This window comes from Oncorhynchus gorbuscha, linkage group LG04 (genome assembly GCF_021184085.1).
Source record: "Oncorhynchus gorbuscha isolate QuinsamMale2020 ecotype Even-year linkage group LG04, OgorEven_v1.0, whole genome shotgun sequence".
Classification (NCBI taxonomy): Eukaryota; Metazoa; Chordata; class Actinopteri; order Salmoniformes; family Salmonidae; genus Oncorhynchus; species Oncorhynchus gorbuscha.
The window spans coordinates 41,059,454-41,079,078 of NC_060176.1; the positions used below are offsets into that span (position 1 = coordinate 41,059,454).

At 41.9% G+C, this 19,625-nt stretch overlaps 1 protein-coding gene across 1 annotated transcript in view; it reads left to right on the plus strand.

Annotated features, from left to right (window-relative positions):
- The window catches only part of ipo11 (importin 11), a 245,623-nt gene that overhangs the window by 69,774 nt on the left and 156,224 nt on the right, over positions 1-19,625 (plus strand). The window contains exons 9-15 of the mRNA XM_046346795.1: positions 1,037-1,107; positions 1,529-1,721; positions 2,280-2,432; positions 2,682-2,725; positions 9,735-9,825; positions 10,409-10,456; positions 11,586-11,691. Coding sequence (XP_046202751.1) covers positions 1,037-1,107; positions 1,529-1,721; positions 2,280-2,432; positions 2,682-2,725; positions 9,735-9,825; positions 10,409-10,456; positions 11,586-11,691 — 706 coding nt within the window. The remainder of the gene's footprint in view (positions 1-1,036; positions 1,108-1,528; positions 1,722-2,279; positions 2,433-2,681; positions 2,726-9,734; positions 9,826-10,408; positions 10,457-11,585; positions 11,692-19,625) is intronic.

The following is a 19,625-nucleotide window of genomic DNA, read 5'->3' on the forward strand; positions in this document are numbered from 1 at the left end:
CAAACCGTAGCGATGGATATTATGCCACTGCATATAATTCAATACAGAGATTGTCTTGATACAGTAACCTCAGACTGTCATGTAAAGCTTTATATTTAGCTATCACCACCTAAGTATGACTTTACATGAATTGTTGTCTTGTTGTCTCCTGCCTGTCAGTAACCAAACCACCGGCATAGTTCATCAGAGGAAGCTGATTGGTCTGACGCAATGGCGATTAAAAAAAAGGCAGGGCTCAGGCCTTCGCAACCTTAACAGACTGATATTGAGGGATCAGCGGCTTTGCGAGGCTAGGGAATAGGACCGTTGCTTCCTGTTCTTGATGATGTCATCAGGAACGGTGATGAGGAAGTAAACCTCCCAGGACATTTTTTTATTGGCCACAGCTTATTGTTTTTATAGATTCATTTTGATCGGCCGAGGGAGTTATTCCTGACATGGCACTGTCTTTATTAGTCTACTTTATTATATTAGAGAAACAAAGGCGCTGTTCTCCCAGGTGGCGGTTTCGTTCACTCTCCCAGAGTGAATTGTAGTTATAAAGTGAAGCCGGGGCCTCATGTCTTGTATGTACCATTCGTCACCACACATGATGACGTTCCCTCCCAGGAAATAAGTTATTTGAATTGAATACACTAGAGGAATTAAAATTTCCATCCGTAGTGAAGTGCATTATGATATCACTGCCTTCATTCCCTTCTCCCTTCAACTCGAGCTCTGTTATGATTGTATTACACAGAAAAGATCAGTGGATACCTAACAATTTCCTCTCTGTCTTCTCCTCCCCTCCCTGGTTTATTGGCAGCCGGGCAGGGAGATGGACTCCGATGTCTGGCATTGGGGGGGGTTGTTGACATCAGAGTAACATCTTCATGGGTAGCCCCTTGTTGTAAGTGATGCACTTAATGTTGGCAAGAGATGAACACTTGTCATATTTTGTATTGTTGTTTTATAGTCTTGTCATATGGCTTGTTGTTTTTATACCTTTGTCATAACATACTGTTGCTCATATTTGTTTTGGTTTTATTTCTTCCAGGTCGGCAGGTAGACCCAGACAGCCCATGTCGAGAGAAGCTTGAGAAGACTATCATACTGTACACTAAAGTGGTGAGTCAAACTGAGCAGTCAACAACCATGTAGACCTAGTTGTTGTTACAAATCTACACTAATTAGTTTCTCAGTAGTCTTGCTTGCATACCAGGTACTGTTGACAGAGGCTGATATCCCAGCGCCAAGTGCTTCAACTTCATTTCTTGCTTTCTCTCTTTTTCTACGTTTCTCCTCTCTATATTTATTTCCCCTTATTAATTTTTTCCTTCTCCTTTTCTGATGTTCTCTCCTTAGCCATCTTTTTTTCTACCTTACTCATCTCATGTTTTTCCTTAACCATTTCTCTCTCTCTCTCTCTCTCTCTCTCTCTCTCTCTCTCTCTCTCTCTCTCTCTCTCTCTCTCTCTCTCTCTCTCTCTCTCTCTCTCTCTCTCTCTCTCTCTCTCTCTCTCTCTCTCTCTCTCTCTCTCTCTCTCTAGTTATTAGATTTCCTGGAGGTCCACCCGTGTGCGTTCATCCCACTGATCCAGCGCTCTCTGGAATTTGCTGTCAGCTACGTGTTCACGGCGGCCGGTGAGGGCCTCGTCTTCGAGCGCTTCACCGTCCAGTGCATGAACCTCATCAAAACCATCGTCAAGAATGAGGCCTACAAACCCTGCAAGAACATCGAGGGTAGGTGGAGGGTGGGGGCTAGGGCAGTCATGGTGATGGAATTTTGGATGGCGGTTATTGGTTATCCAAAGGACGCAGTCATCGTAATAAGTATTCATCTTTATTACTATTTTTATCCATTTATGTCTGTTATTTTATTTTCATGACTATCTTCATCCATAAGAGTTGGTGACACAGTTATATGTAATTGTGCCAGCCCTAGTGGGGAGAGGGAGGGAGGGAAGAGAAAATGGGAAGGAGAGAATAAAGGAGAGGAGCGAGAGCAAGATGAAAATTAGGGAGAGGATCTAGAATGGAAAGAGACAGCGGGAGAAATCAACATGGCGTAGCATCGTTAATACAGCCACCCACAAATAACTGCACTTCCTTGGCAGGCTGGCAGATTGCAAGCATCATTAATGTACCATTATAATAATATAACAGGTTAGGAGGCGCCACAGTGGAGTTCAGTTTCTCTCTGAGCTGTCGAGACTTAGTTGTCGATGGTTGTGGTTAGTTTTGAATAGTGTGTGTGTCTGTGTGTAAGTTCTTACATGCTCTCTGGGTCGCCCCTCTCAGACAGTAAGCCGGAGAGTCTGGAGGCCCACAAGATCAAGACGGCATTCTTCACACACCCCACCCTCACAGAGATCGGACGGCGTCTCGTCTCCCACTACTTTCTGTTGACCAAGGAAGAGCTGGCCATGTGGGAGGAGGACCCCGAGGGCTTCGGTACGCTCACAGAGACATATGGCTGCTGATGTGTTTCCTTGTCGCTTTGCAAACTTTTCTCTTCGCAAGTTAACTCTGCTAATGTGTCCATCTGAATCTCCACACCATACTGGAGTACACACACACACACACACACACACACACACACACACACACACACACACACACACACACACACACACACACACACACACACACACACACACACACCCTCCTTATCTCATTGTTGCTCTGTTTTTGTATTCGCAGCTGTTGAAGAAACAGGGGGTGACTCCTGGAAATACAGTCTACGGGTGAGTAAATGACACACACACACACACACACACACACACATACACGCATATATGCCAGAGACGAGACCAACTGACTTGCTCAGCGCAGGCAAGCCGTTGAAGCAGCCATGCTCCCCCTGTCACTGCTCTCACTAACAGCTTTGCTGATTTGATTTCAACAATGTATTCAGTCACACTGAAGCTGATTTATTTCCCCTCCATTTCATCATATCCCTCTTCTCCTGTATTGTTTGGGAGTCCTTGACTGGGGTGCAACAAGATACCACAGCACAGCCAGATATAACCAGGAACCAGAATAATCCTATAGATTTGTGAGACAGAAAGTGTGATAGGATAAGGATGTAGAGATGAGATAGTATTTCTACCCGTGGCCAGTGATGTATTTTCTTAGTAAAATAACAACCACACACACCATTACAAGCACGCAAGAGCAACACTATTCTCCTTACCAGAGGGAAGAATGAGAATAGTCTTTAGCTGAACTGTCATACAGGAAAAGGAAGACAAGTATTTCAGGTGTCTTTAGCAAAATAATCTGTGCGGTCCCCTAAAACACAGTAATAAAATGTCTTATTGAAGTGCTGGTCAGTCAAACTATCAATTAGACTTATACTAGCTGAGCAATTAACCAAAGTTTCTGTTATTTTTCTTCTTTTTTTTAAGCAACTTATTAACTGACGTACTGTAGGTTCAATTGTTTAATTCCATTTATTTTTCAATGAACTGCATACATTGAGCAGCTCTCTACAGATAAATCCGGTCAATCCCGAACTATGCGATGTTGTAGGGTAGTTTCCAACAGGCCAATATTCTACATGGTTTTAGCACAGACAACGTGGTAATTAAGCACAATGACCGTAATCCATTGCGCATGCAATTGTCCGGTCTGTGTGTTTGTTTTATGCCTGCTACATTATGTTAGTGTGGGGTAGACACGGAGAGCGAGAGACAGAAGAATGCATGATCGAGAGGGAACGAGAACAGTTGCTTCGAGGTATCTCTTGCTTTAACAGGGTTTGTGAAAATGTGGCACCGGATATTTGACCATCAGCATCTAAATTTACCGGACATTTGAGAGAAATGCGTTTGGTGCGTAACCTGAAATCCCACTTAGATTATGGTAATGCATCTTAATAAGTTATGCAAGTCGAGGATGCAACGATGTGCGGTCCTCCTTACCGAATTCTGGTGTGCACTTGTTAGAATATCTGTCCACATTTACTTTTCCTCAGCCAACAAGTGACAAACAGCAACATTACTACACTATGTTAATATACTATCCCCCATAGTAGAAAAGTTGACTTATTCTATTGGTCAGCTTGTCGATTAATAAATGGCCAACTCCACACACTCTGGGACAGTTGTGGGATGACGGATCCCAAATTCATACAACCAGTAGGCCTTAGGCTACATCAAATTTAAAAAATGTAAGCAACGAGTCTGATGCAATAGATCAGAACATTTAGCTTAAAATGATGATAAACTATTACTTCTTCACAGTTTAAGTGCAACAATGCACACAAGGCAGTAGGCTACGCACGGATGTTCGTTCCGTAATGCAATTAGCGGGAAACACTGTTGTCAAAAGGGCACCATACATGTGCGCTGTTTCATGTCACAGAGGTGAAAATATCCATGAGACATTTAGAAAGAGGGGAGCTCTAATATGCAACAACTAGCACGGGTTGCTAATATGACTAGGATTTTGCCTTTGGCTGCTGGACAATGAAAGAAAGTTGCTATAAAATAATTGCCTTCACGGATACGGTCAGATTTTTGCTAGGCTACTTTGAAGTGAGATACGACATGCCTCTTAATACGTATTAAAATGTTCCGGTTTCAGACAATTATATGTTTTCAAAAATGCATACTGCCTCCAGCACATTGCAAAGTGGTGTTTGACGCGCTGATGTAGCCTACCTTCTGTTGCTTATGTATGCATATGCTGTTTGAGAAGCTTCAGCAGCAACTCTCACACTGTGACAGATTTTCCGCTCAAAAGCTCTATCTGTATGCTGTACTCGTGTGATAAATAAGATGCATAACAAATATACTACACAAGCACCAATTTAATTCCACTAAATTATGCAAATTAACCTAGACTGATAAGCATGACCATTCACAATTATTTCCATCAACTGGTATTTCCATCAATTAATAGGCTAAAAAGCATTATTTTGCAGTGGGATTTTTTCTTCTCCCAAACAATGTGGCGATGCCAATTTTATTTATCGGCCATTCAAATTTTCTAGCGGCCAATAGCCTGCTATTACCAGCTAATGGAGACCCTGACCTGAAAATACATGATCTAAGTGAGTGATGGATGGTATTTAACATTCATAAAATAACTACTAAAATAGTTATTTGGTCAGACAGCATATATTAGAAGCATTCGAAGCCTCCTCCCTAAATTAGTTTTATTCACTGCTTTAGCACACTCTGCCAACCCGGATGTTCTAGCTGTGTTTGAATCCTGGCTTAGGAAGACCAACAGAAATTCTGAAATCTCCATCCCTAACTACAACAACCTAACTACTTTGCAATCTACTGCAAAGATAGCCTGCAGAGTTCTGTCCTACTATCCAGGTCTGTACCCAAACAATTTGAACTTCTACTTTTAAAAATCCACCTCTTTAAAAACAAGTCTCTCACCGTTGCCGCCTGCTATAGACCACCCTCTGCCCCCAGCTGTGCTCTGGACACCATATGTGAACTGATTGCCCCCCATCTATCTTCAGAGCTCGTGCTGCTAGGCGACCTAAACTGGAACATGCTTAACACCCCAGCCATCCTACAATCTAAGCTTGATGCCTTCAATCTCACACAAATTATCAATGAACCTACCAGTTACCACACCAAAGCCGTAAACACAGGCACCCTCATAGATATCATCCTAACCAACTTGCCCTCTAAATACACCTCTGCTGTCTTCAACCAAGACCCTCAACCCTTCTCAGCGATCACTGCCTCATTGCCTGCATCCATAATAGGTCGGCGGTCAAACGACCTCCACTCATCACTGTCAAACGCTCCCTGAAACACTTCAGCGAGCAGACCTTTCTAATCGACCTGGACGGGGTATCCTGGAAGGATATAGATCTCATCCCGTCAGTTGAGAACACCTGGTTATTAAAAATAAAATGCCTTCCTAACCATCTTAAATAAGCATGCCCCATTCAAGAAATTTAGAACCAGGAACAGATATAGCCCTTGGTTCTCTCCAGACCTGACTGCCCTTAACCAACACAAAAACATCCTATGGCGTTCTGCATTAGCATCGAACAGCCCCGGTGATATGCAACTTTTCAGGGAAGCTAGAAACCAGTATACAAAGGCAGTTAGAAAATCCAAGGCTAGCTTTTTCAAGCAGAAATGTGCTTCCTGCAACACAAACTCAAAGTTCTGGGACACTGTAAAGTCCATGGAGAATAAGAACACCTCCTCCCAGCTAGCTACCCACTGCACTGAGGATAGGAAACACTGTCACCACCGATAAATCCACTATAATTGAGAATTTTAAGAAGCATTTTGCTACGACTGGCCATGCTTTCCACCTGGCTACCCCTACCCCGGTCAATAGCACTGCACCCCCCACAGCAACTCGCCCAAGCCTTCCCCATTTCTCCTTCTCCCAAATCCAGTCAGCTGATGTTCTGAAAGAGCTGCAAAATCTGGACCCCTACAAATCAGCCGGGCTAGATAATTTCTTAAAAGTATCTGCCAAAATTGTTGCCACCCCTATTACTAGCCTGTTCAACCTCTCGTTCATGTCGTCTGAAATTCCCAAAGATTGGAAAGCAGCTGCGGTCATCCCCCTCTTCAAAGGGGGTGACACTCTATACCCAAACTGCTACAGACCTATATCTATCCTACCCTGCCTTTCTAAGGTCTTCAAAATCCAAGTCAACAAACCGATTACCGACCAATTCGAATCCCACCCTGCCTTCTCTGCTATGCAATCTGGTTTCAGAGCTGGTCATGAGTGCACCTCAGCCACGCTCAAGGTCTTAAAAGATGTCTTAATCGCCATCGATAAGAAACAATACTGTGCAGCCGTATTCATTGACCTGGCCAAGGCTTTCGACTCTGTCAATCACCACGTCCTCATCGGCAGACTCGATAGCCTTGTTTTCTCAAATGATCGCCTCGCCTGATTCACCAACTACTTCTCTGATAGAGTTCAGTGTGTCAAATCGAAGGGCCTGTTGTCCGGGCCTCTGGCAGTCTATGGGGGTGCCACAGGGTTCAATTCTTGGACCGACTCTCTTCTCTGTCTCCATCAATGATGTCACTCTTGCTGCTGGTGAGTCTCTGATCCACCTCTACGCAGACGACACCATTCTGTAAAGCTCTGGGCTTTCTTTGGACACTGTGTTAACAACCCTCCAGACGAGCTTCAATGCCATACAATTCTCCTTCCGTGGCCTCCAATTGCTCTTAAATACAAGTAAAACTAAATGCATGCTCTTCAACCAATTACTGCCTGCACCTGCACCCCCTCCAACATCACTACTCTGGACGGTTCTGACTTAGAATATGTGAACTACAAATACCTAGGTGTCTGGTTAGACTGTAAACTCTCCTTCCAGACTCACATCAAACATCTCCAATCGAAAGTTAAATCTAGAATTGGCTTCCTACTTCGCAACAAAGCATCCTTCACTCATGCTGCCAAACATACCCTTTTAAAACGGACCATCCTACCGTCCTCGACTTCGGCGATGTCATTTACAAAATAGCCTCCAATACCCTACTCAATAAATTGGATGCAGTCTATCACAGTGCCATCCGTTTTGTCACTGAAGCCCCATATACTACCTACCATTGCGACCTGTACGCTCTCGTTGGCTGGCCCTCGGCTTCATACACGTCGCCATACCCACTGGCTCCATTTCATCTACAAGACCCTGCTAGGTAAAGTCCCCCCTTATCTCGGCTCGCTGGTCACCATAGCAGCACCCACCAGTATCACACGCTCCAGCAGGTATATCTCTCTGGTCACCCCCAAAACCAATTCTTCCTTTGGCCGCCTCTCCTTCCAGTTCTCTGCTGCCAATGACTGGAACGAACTACAAAGATCTCTGAAACTGGAAACGCTTATCTCCCTCACTAGCTTTAAGCACCAGCTGTCAGAGCAGCTCACAGATTACTGCACCTGTACATAGCCCATCTATAATTTAGCCCAAACAACTACCTCTCCCCCTACTGTATTCATTGATTTATTTTGCTCTTTTGCACCCCATTATTTCTACTTCTACTTTGCACATTCTTCCACTGCAAATCTACCATTCCAGCGTTTTAATTGCTATCTTGTATTTTCTTCGCCACTATGGCCTTTTCTTGTTGCTTTTATCTCCCTTATCTCACCTCATTTGCTCACATTGTATATAGACTTATTTTTCTACTGTATTATTGACTGTATGTTTGTTTTACTCCATGTGTAACTCTGTGTTGTTTTATGTGTCGAACTGCTTTGCTTTATCTTGGCCAGGTCGCAATTGTAAATGAGAACTTGTTCTCAACTTGCCTACCTGGTAAAATAAAGGAACTAATACAAATATTTTGTCATCTCTATTGAGATGATGACTTAGAATTTAAATAATAGTCATTAAATGAAACTAATGTAATTTACACATGGAAATATTTGATGAAAGTAATGTGAATAAATGATGGTTAATAAGTGCGAAGCAGCAATGGGCATCACTACCATCATAGGACTTATATTCATTGTTTTATTCTGTGTTACAGCATTCAACCCACATATTAATTGCACTGTTTGTTTTTTTAATTATCAAAACTATACATTTTTTTTACCGAACCCATCTCAAAAAGCACTAATCACTCAGCACTACTCTCACCCAAAAACAGACCATGTTTAGAAAAAGGAAAGGTCTGCACCCATAGTATTGAGCTGATACAAGGAAATGTATTTGATATACTATTTATATTGCCTATAGTTAGGACCAGTCGGTACCATGGCACAGGGGGGGATATTTTAGTGACGTCTCTGATGTCTGACTGTCTGATTCTCAATGAATTGGGGTAAGCTTTGTTTTGGTTTTGGCTGCTGCCTTACTGCTATCAGACTCCTCCCTCCCTCTCTACCTTGTTTCTTCTTCTCCATCTCTTTTTCTCTAATATTCCCTCTCTGTTAAGCCCAGCTTTTCTTACTTCCGTGGCGCTCTGGTTCAGGAACCACACTTTTGAAGTACACCAGTGTAGTCGACCGCTGATGAGGCAACTGTGGATGATGTAATTGGTGCTGACTCCTTTTACATTCATTTGTCTCGCTCAGGATATCCTCACTCTCCGGTTTGCGCCCAATCACAGCTGTCCCAAATCTTCGACCACCCCTCCCCCATCAATCCTGCTTGACTTTCAACTAAACAGACACTGATGACTAGGTCCAAGTGTTTTTTTTCCTAGTTAGATCATGTGGTCATTGCAAACTCAGGGCCTTGCATATAAATAAACAAATCTTGACATACATGCCCCACTCCCCGCTACAGCATGCTGTGTGCCTGCTGTGAGGAAAATAGATCTGCCTTCCCCAGTACAGTGGGTGATGTGTCCTTGATGTCGCCTTCTCTCTTCCCTCTCCACCGTGGTCCTCTAATGAGCTGTTTGTCAGTATGGCTTTATTATCAATGGTCTGTCATGGGCAGCAAGACTTAACACCTAGTTATTGATTTCCACTGGTGTTGATCATGTCGGGGTTGTTTCCCCCTGTGGGAGTAGAACATGTTTGATGGGTGTGTTGTGTTTGTGGCGTGATCTGATAACGCTTGACAGGTGTTGTATAGGTGATGACTATCCTTTAACCCTGTCAGTGACACCTGGCTGTTGCTGTCAGTGAGGGGTCTCATGCGATGCATTCCACGTGGCTCCCCTGCTCATTGATTTAGTGCCAGTAGAACTGATGGAGCGGGACTGGATCTGATGGAGAGGGAGTGTGTGATCGTGTTGTTGTTTTCTTATCTCCCCCCCCCCTCTCTCTCTCTTTCACCAGCCTTGTACAGAAGTGTTGTTCTTGGACATATTCCACAACTACAGTCAGACTCTGACACCAGTGCTGCTGGAGATGGTGCTGAATCTACAAGGTAAGTCTGTCATTGTATTGTCCTCTTAAGACAATCATTTATTCATCTCATTGTGACATCCTGTTTAAATAAAGTTATTATATATTAACATGTTTCACAAAATGCAGCCTGATTCCATTCTAACCTGGCCTTGTCCAACCACACACAGCCTTGGTTGTAGAGGTGTCCACTTAAATGGCTCAGAACATGTGCTGTACAACACAACCATTCAAGAGTCTTTAGGAACACATTCTTTAGATTACAATATGAGATTCCCCCTGTGACACAGACCTGTGATAAGCTATTAGTTTCCAGAGTGAGTTGTCAGTGCACACAAACACAGGACAATTACAGGGTGTCTTTAGGCCAGTGTTCTCCTCTGACAGAGTTATATTATAGAGGACTATCAGAGTAAGGAGAAATTAGATAACACTAGATTGGAAAATTCTGTTTTAGCTGAGAGCCAGATATTGATTGTGGGAAGCCACTGATGCTCCAGCAACAGGGGTGTAAGTGAGAGGGACAGAGGATTCCATAATTTTCCATGTTCAGCTTATTATCGTTTGTGTGTAGGTTTAACTTGGTGTTATGTGTGTGATTGCAGGACCAAGCAATGTGGAGGATCCTGTTCAGCTTCTGATGAAAGATGCAGGTGGGTAATCATGAGTTATTGTGGTCTCACTGCAGTAAGGTCAGAGGTCACGGCTCTCTGCAAGGTCGGAGGTACCTCTGTTCCTTAAGTCTGAAGCTCAGACATCCAGATAAGAAATGGCTGCAGTAGTCTTCCAGGAAATGTACTGTAGCTATCCTAGGAAGAGCCTTAGGATTATTCCCTTATCCAGGGGCTGTAAAAAGGCTGTATACAATCAGCTGACTCCTTTTCGCAGTGACTGTCGTCTGACGGTTTCAAGTGCCTGGCAGCTCTGACATCACAGGATTTTGACGGATGTTCTCATATACCGTAAATCTCACTGGATCCTTAGTAGATCTCATTCAGGGTTTGAAAGTAAGATAAAAGAGGAACATCTCCTGGGGATATTATTTCGCCACTAGGACTTAACTCTAAGTCTAGAGGGTGTTTTGGACCACAGAATATCTAGATGAGTCATACCGGTATACAGGAGGACACACTGATGTTCCTGTTATCCACATCCAGTGATTTACTCCCTCGAGAGACTAAAAAACCCTTTCGCTCTCCTCTATCACTCTTTCATTTTGCCATCCCTCCTTTTTAAAATGTTTTTACGCTGCACCCCCCTCTCTCTCTTCCTCGCCCCATCCCCCTCTAGTTTGATCACTCCTTATACAGACTATAACTCCCTCTCTGGGTCTCATTTCGTAGAAAGACTGTCCTTGTCCTGATGTTGCTTCCAGTATGTGTCCTCCTCCCTCTGTGGTTGTTAGCACACCACAGGTTCTCCCGGCCCTGTTAATGACATCGTTTGTCCAACACACCACCAGTGTGTTGTCATCAGCTCTCCACATGCTTTATAGTTGACTATTTCTCACGCTATAAAATCCATGTCTAGTGTCGGTGGGCTCTTCAGTGTAGTTACTCAAATGGGCTTTATGGATAGTCATGCAAAACCGCTGTATCATAGTTTCTGTTTTGTTCCTTATGCCTCACGTTTTCTTCAATATAAAATGACAAAACCACAAATTTACAGCTCAGACTATTGGATATTCGATGGCAAGGAAATAGAAATAGATGGCGTCTTTCAGTCGTAACAGTATTTCAATGTTGACATTTTTTTCATTTGTGTGTCCCTGTTTGCCCACAGTGTACAATGCAGTGGGGCTGGCGGCATACGAGCTGTTTGACAACATTGACTTTGACCAGTGGTTCAACAATCAGCTGCTGGGTGAGCTACAAGTGAGCCACCACAGGTATGTCATAAGTGTCATAATGGTGCATTATTAACAGTGAGGGATTGCATTTGTATAGGTGTAACGCTTTTCCAAGAACTTGGAAGTGCTTTCAGTGGGGCGTGACAACTCTCCTGTTATCCAATCTGTGAACTGGTTTCCTCTATTGTTACCCAATGACAGGAGTTACTGTTGACTCAATTGAGCTTCATTTAGTTAACCTCCATCCACTCTTTCTCCATCAATCAATGCAAATCACTCCTTTAGCCAAAAAGGACTGTCACTTGGTTAGTAGTTGGTGTCACTACAAACATCCAGACTCAGGCTGTGATGACTCGGCAAAAAGAAGTGTGAGGGAGAGACGGTGTTTGAAGGAGAGGAGGAGGAGGAGAGGGTAGAGGTGGAATGTGTGATCTCATGTAGTACAAAGGAACCCTCTCGACAATTGAGTGGTCAAACACACAAAGGAAGTGATGTCACAGTGCAGGTGTGGTGATGTCACAATGGGGCTTTGATGGGGGAGGGGTTCTTTCCACGGAATGACAATGGCTGAAGCCTCTCTCAGCCTCTCTGAGACATCAAAGCACACAGACTTACTTTAGTTAAAGTAGCTCCATCTGGCCTTATCATGTATCTGTGGTGGGTGAGCTGCTGCTCTTCAAAGAGGGAGAGTATTTTTAGTCTCTTCAGAGAATAAAGTCAGGTTGATAGACAGTATGTGCTCTGATGCACTTTTCAACATCGGCTTTTTTTTGTTCAGTTTCTTTTTTTGCTTGTAGTGAATTGGTGTGAGAGTCTGGGAGATGGTAGAGATGGTAGATATTTGGAACCGTTTGAAAAGCGAAGCACAAATATGGCTGTGGATAGAAGCGTTTGAACATGTATCATTTCCTGCATTGTCCTTGAATGGAATTTCTCCTGTCAGTCGCTGTGAGCTACTGCTGCTTCAGACATCACGTGGCTTTGACAGTTCTGAGGACGCACAATGTGATTTGTTTTATTTTCAAGTTCATTTTCTCTCACAAAGGATGCGTTTTACATTTCAAAGGTATTTTAATATCATATAGTATTTAGCCTTCCGGTCAGCCCTGACAACGTTATGGTATTTTTCCCACTTCAAATAGCAATTAGCTATTTTGGAATTGTGAGTATAAATGAATGATTATTATTTAAATAGTGAAATAATATCAAATGCCCATCCCAAACATTTACCTGGGTACAGTGCCTTCAGAAAGTATTATTAACCTTCAAATGATTCCACATTTTGTTGTCACAGCCTGAATTCAAAATGGATTAAATACAAAAAAAATCTCACTCGTCGACACACACTTCCCCATAATGACAGTGAAAACAGGTTTTTAGAAATGTATGTGAATTAAATTCAGAAATATCTAATTTACATAAGTATTCACACACACCCCTCTGAGAGCTTTGCACATCTGGATTGTACAGTATTTTCACAATTTCTGTGAAGTTGATTATTGCTAGACAGCCATTTTCAAGTCTTGCCATAGATTTTAAAGCCAAGTTAAGTCAACTTTTTTTTGTTTTGTTTTTGTTTTGTTCCTTATTGCAAACAAGATATATGTTTTGGAGTATTTTTTATTCTGTACAGGATTCCTTTTTTTCACTCTGTCATTTAGGTTAGTATTATGGAGTCATTACAGTGTTGTTGACCCATCCTCAGTTTTCTCCTATCATAGTCATTAAGCACATTTTTACTTCTTTAGGCTTGCCACCACACCCTTTTTTGGTACTTATACAGTTGAAGTCAGAAGTTTACATACATTTACGTTGAAGTCATTAAAACTTGTTTTTCAACCACTCCATAAATTTCGACTAGGACATCTACTTTGTGCATGACACAAGTAATTTTTCCAACATTTTTAAAGACAGATTATTTAAGTTTACAGACAGATTAAGTTTACAGACAGATTATTTAATTTATAATTCACTGTATCACAATTCCAGTGAGTCAGAAGTTTACACACACTAAGTAGACTGTGCCTTTAAACAGCTTGGAAAATTCCAGAAAATTTTGTCATGGCTTTAGAAGCTTCTGTTAGGCTAAGTGACATCATTTGAGTCAATTGGAGGTGTACCTGTGGATGTATTTCAAGGTCTACCTTCAAATTCAATGCCTCTTTGATTGACACCCTGGGAAAATCACAAGAAATCAGCCAAGACCCCAGAAAAAAGAATTGTAGACCTCCACAAGTCTGGTTCATCTTTGGGAGCAATTTCCAAACGTCTGAAGGTACCATGTTAAAACTTCTTAGGGCTGAGATCCCACTAACGGTATTGATATGACAACAGCCAGTGAAAGTGCAGGGCTCCAAATTCAAAACAACACAAATCCCATAATTAAAATTCCTCAAACATATAAGTATTTCACACCATTTTAAAGGTACACTTCTTGTTAATCCCACCACATTGTCCGATTTCAAATAGGCTTTACGGCAAAGCACCACAAACAATTATGTTAGGTCAGAGCCAAGTCACAGAAAAACAGTTATTTTTTCCAGCCAAAGAGAGGAGTCACAAAAATCAGAAATAGAGAGAGAATGAATCACAAACCTGATCTTCATCAGATGACACTCATAGGACTTACAATAGATGTATGTTTTGTTCGATAAAGTTCCTATTTATATAAAAACATCTCAGTATGTACTTGTGCGTTATGTTCAGTAGTTCCAAAAACATCTGGTGAGAGAGCCACATCAATTTACAGAAATTCTCATAATAAATGTTGATGAAAATACAAGTGTTATGCATGGAACTTTAGATATACTTCTCCTTAATGCAACCGCTGTGTCATATTTCAAAAAAGCTTTACGGAAAAAGCAAACCATTGAATTATCTGAGTACGGCGCTCAGAGACCAAACAAGCCAAAAAGATATCCGCCATATTGTGCAGAAAACAGAAGTCAGAAATAACATTATAATTATTCACTTACCTTTGATGATCTTCATCAGAATGCACTCCCAGGAATCCCAGCTCCCCAATAAATGTTTGTTTTGTTCGATAATGAGTTGAAAAACGACCAACCTCAGATTTCCCACTTACTGGTTGGATTTTGTCAGGTTTTTGCCTGCAATATGAGTTCTGTTAGACTCACAGACATCTTTCAAACAGTTTTAGAAACTTCAGAGTGTTTTCTATCCAAATATATTAATAATATGTATATATTAGCAACTGGGACTGAGTAGCAGGCAGTTTACTCTGGGCACCTCTCGACACCTTACTGCCCCCAGCTAAAAAAAATGGTTCATCTGTACAAACAATAGTACGCAAGTATAAACACCATGGGACCACGTAGCCATCATACCGCTCAGGAAGGAGATGCGTTCTGTCTCCTAGAGATGAACGTACTTTGGTGCGAAAAGTGCGAATCAATCCCAGAACAACAGCAAAGGACCTTGTGAAGATGCTGGAGGAAACGGGTACAAAAGTATCTATATCCACAGTAAAACGAGTCCTATATCGACATAACCTGAAAGGCAATTCAGCAAGGAAGAAGGCACTGCTCCAAAACCGCCATAAAATAACCAGACTACGGTTTGCAACTGCACATGGGGACAAAGATGGTACTTTTTGGAGAAATGTCCTCTGGTCTGATGAAACAAATATAGAACTGTTTGGCCATAATGACCATCGTTATGTTTGGAGGAACAAGGGGGAGTCTTGCAAGCCGAAGAACACCATCCCAACTGTGAACCACTGGGGTGGCAGCACATTGACGTGGGGGTGCTTTGCTGCAGGAGGGACTGGTGCACTTCACAAAATAGATGGCATCCTGAGGAAAGAAAATAATGTGGCTATATTGAAGCAACATCTCAAGACATCAGTTAAAAGCTTGGTCGCAAATGGGTCTTCCAAATGAACAATGACCCCAAGCATTCTTTCAAAGTTGTGGCAAAATGGCTTAAAGGACTACAAAGTCAAGGTATTGGAGTGGCCATCACAAAGCCCTGACCTCAATCCTGTAGAAAATCTGTGGGCAGAACTGAAAAAGCGTGTGCGAGCAAGGAGGCCTACAAACCTGATTCAGTTACGCCAGCTCTGTCAGGAGGAATGGGCCAAAATTCACCCAACTTATTGTGGGAAGCTTGTGGAAGGCTACCCAAAACGTTTGACCCAAGTTGAACAATTTAAAGGCAATGCTACCAAATACTAATTGAGTGTATGTAAACTTCTGAACCACTGGGAATGTGATGAAAGAAATAAAAGTTGAAATAAATCGCTCTACTATTATTCTGACATTTCACATTCTTAAAATAAAGTGGTAATCCTAACTGACCTCAGACAGGGAATTCTTAGTAGGATTATATGTCAGGAATTGTGAATAACTGAGTTTAAATGTATTTGGCTAAGGTGTATGTAAACTTCCGACTTCAACTGTGCATTTTACATATCACACTTTACATTTTTACATACGTGGTACTTTTATATTTCCTTTTTGAATTTAATCTTTATTCAACCAGGTCGGCAAGTTGAGAACAGGTTCTCACTTGTCACTGCGACCTGGCCAAGATAAAGCAAAGCAGTTCGACACATATAACAACACAGAGTTACACATAGAGTAAAACAAACATACAGTCAAATATACAGTAGAAAAATAAATCTATATACAATGTGAGCAAATGAGGTGAGATAAGGGAGGTAAAGGCAATAAATAGCCCATGGTGGCGAAGTAAATACAATATAGCAATTAAAACACTGGAGTGGTAGATTTGACAGTAGATGAGTGTGCGAACTAGAAAAACTGGGGTGTAAAGGAGCAAAATAAATAAATGAATAACTGCAGTAGGGGAAAAGGGAGTTGTTTGGGCTATTTATAGAGTGGCTATGTACAGGTGCAGTTACCTGTGAGCTTGCATATATATAGCAATCACGTAACAATAATACATTTCCGAACATACGCTCATTAATTCCACACCTGAATACTTACTGACTGAAGACATTTCAGATTTTTAAATTTTATTAATTTGTTAAAATTTCTAAAAACATAATTCTATTTTGACATTATGGGGTATTGTGTGTGTGTGTAGGCTGGTGATGGAAAAAAAGCATCTAAATGTAATCCCTTTTAATTTCAGTCTAACACAACAAAATATGGAGAAAGTCGAAGGGTGTGAATACTTTCAGAAAGCACTGTTTATGGTTGGACGACAAGCTGACCTTTAAAGTTCATGTGGATAATCTTGTGAGGAAGCAAAAACTACTAAAGCTAAAGCTACTCAGTCCCCAGGGCCTTTTCTGAGGTAAGACTGCCTTCTCCTATTGTGCACCAGAGGCATGGAATAGTCTACAATCTATGCTTCACCTAGATGTATTAGTGCCCCTCAGTGTGTTTAAAACTCTGATGCAAGACTGTTCAGGAGGAGTGTAAATGTTTCCTTTAGGCTGTATCGTGTTGTTGTGCTGATTGTGTGTTGTTTTACATTTTGTAATGTTGTATTGATTGCTGCTGCCTTTCAGGTCTCCCTTGTAAACGAGACTGTCTCTCAATGGGCTTTTCCTGGTTAAATAAAGGTTAAATATATATATATATATATATATATATATATATATATATATATATATATATATATATATATATATATATATATATATATATATATATATATAGTTGTAATTGTCATTATTACAAATAAATAAATAAAAATCGGCCGATTATATATACGTCTCCATATCCAATGCTGCAACACAGTCATGATGTCCCCTTCTGGCCTTTGTGTGTGGGAGGTGTTTACATTGAAAGTCAACTGTTTTTTTGCTTCAATAGAGTGATCAGGGAAGTGCAACTATAGTGTTCCTTCAAATAAAATAAATTAGTGCAACACATTTGGCAGAAAATTGCTTAATTTTCATCAAATGACAACAGAAGTGCAACACTATTTGGCTGGCAGCCACTCAAGTAAATGAGCGTACAATGAAAAGCAAGGTCTTTTTTTGCAAAAAATTAAGCATGGCCATCCTATTTATGTTTAGGACTATTATAGGACGAATGAAGCCAGCTACATTTCATAATGTTTTGCTGGAAGTTAATCTAGCATTTTACCCGAGAAAAATAGGCTGGCTAAAAATTACAGTAAGAAGCATTTTAGTTCTACGTTTACAAAATGCAGCAAGATTATTATTTATTTTTCCTGTGTGAAATCAGAATTCTGTGTTTTAACACAACCCTTGCGATCTAAGTGGCTGAGTTAATAAGGTGATGGGACATCGTGTTGTGTTAGCTTTCTGCTGTGTTTGAGAAGTCAAAGCCCTTTGGATTAGTTATTTGTACAGCTGCCACTGCTATCTTGATTTCCTAGTTTTTTTTCTCCTCTCTGTTCTCGTCAGTCTGCTCCTCCCCCCCTCTTAGCAGAGTATGGCAGGCCTGTTGTCCTAGCGACAACAGACTCCACACAGACACAGCTTGTAGACATGCTGCTGGAGAGCCAGTACTGTTCTTCCTTCAGACAAGCATGCCTCAAAACTTTGTTCATTTGCACAATGTCTCTCGTTCATATTCGCTTGTAAATGTCTAAGCGCACCAACAATGACATTGATGTGTAACTTTATGAGCTGGATTTACTTTTTTATTTGTATTTTATTTTCATTCGCTCTCGTTAGCATATTTCATTGAAATGTTCTATTACTTGTGCAAATTCTTTTAGCATTCTCTTATTAATAAACACCCCAATGGGCTTTTTAACATTTTTGGCTCCCCCTTGTGTACTAAACTGGTAATACTGTAAATCCCGGGGAGAGGGAAGGACGGTATGACTATATGAAACTTTGGATACCGCCCAACCCTAGTTCTTTTCAGTTTTAGTGGTTTAACGGGCAAGTCTGGATCTCAACCGATCTAGTTAGGATGCAACCTAAATGGAACTCTATCTTTTATAGGTCATTCTGCCACTACAGCACTATATAAGGATTAGGGTGCCATTTGGGATGCATCCTTAGTGTGTATAGCTGAATTGTTTGCTGGTGTTTGTTAATCCGTGTGGGTATTTGTATGGTGAAAAGCAGAGCCAAAGAATTATGGAAGAAGGCATTTGGAATCAAGCCGTTCATTATCTGCCATCCGTACTGGGCGGAAGTATACAGACGTAAGAAGGTTAAAAAAAGAGAGAAATGCGGGACAGCGGAGACTGATAGGCGAACGAGAGAGAGACCAATAGAGAGACCGATACTAAGAGAGACTGATCCAGCCAGGGCAGTTGCTAAAAGGCATCTGCTGCTTTCTCTGCTGACCTTCTTGTGTGGACGCTCAGACAGGCAGTGGTTTGGTACGGGCAAGGACAATCGTGTGTGCACGCGTCTGCCTCAACCTTGCTGTTGGCATTTCCCCCTGCCTGTGCTGCTCGGCCCTATGGGTAATGGCTGATGGTAGTGGATGGATAAGACTGCATTGTGCTGTAGTAAAGGCCACCACATGTGGCATACCTGTGTTCAGAGGGAGGGAGGGAGGGAGGGAGAGGAATGATGCTGCAGAGTGATTAGACAGATCGGCGTGTTCTTAAAGGGCACCGCATATGGCCCACCGTGACCCGTCACCTGCCAGCCCGCTCTTAATACTCACTGGGAGGGGTGAGGGAGGGAGAAAGCAAGACCCATTTTCTCCTCTCCATTGAATCGAATACATTCCAGATCTGTGTCTGTTTCTACAGCTAGTTTACGACGCGTTAGCAGAGTGCCAAAAGGCCTTTGAGGGAAGCAGTTGGTTTTTATCAGACTGTGGTAGTCAGTGCTCACATGATGTGCCTGCCTGCATGGGTTCACGTCAGGATTTGTGCTTCTATAAAGGACTCTAGTGCCAACTCTGTTCTCCAGGGCCAGTGTTCTGATGTTCCGGTAGTTTACAATGCATTAGGCGTGCGATAATCGGCCTTGGAGCCTGTGGCGGGTCTGGTACTCTGAATCTGGCTGCGGTGGTTGTGAGCCATGGGAGGGTCCCTCT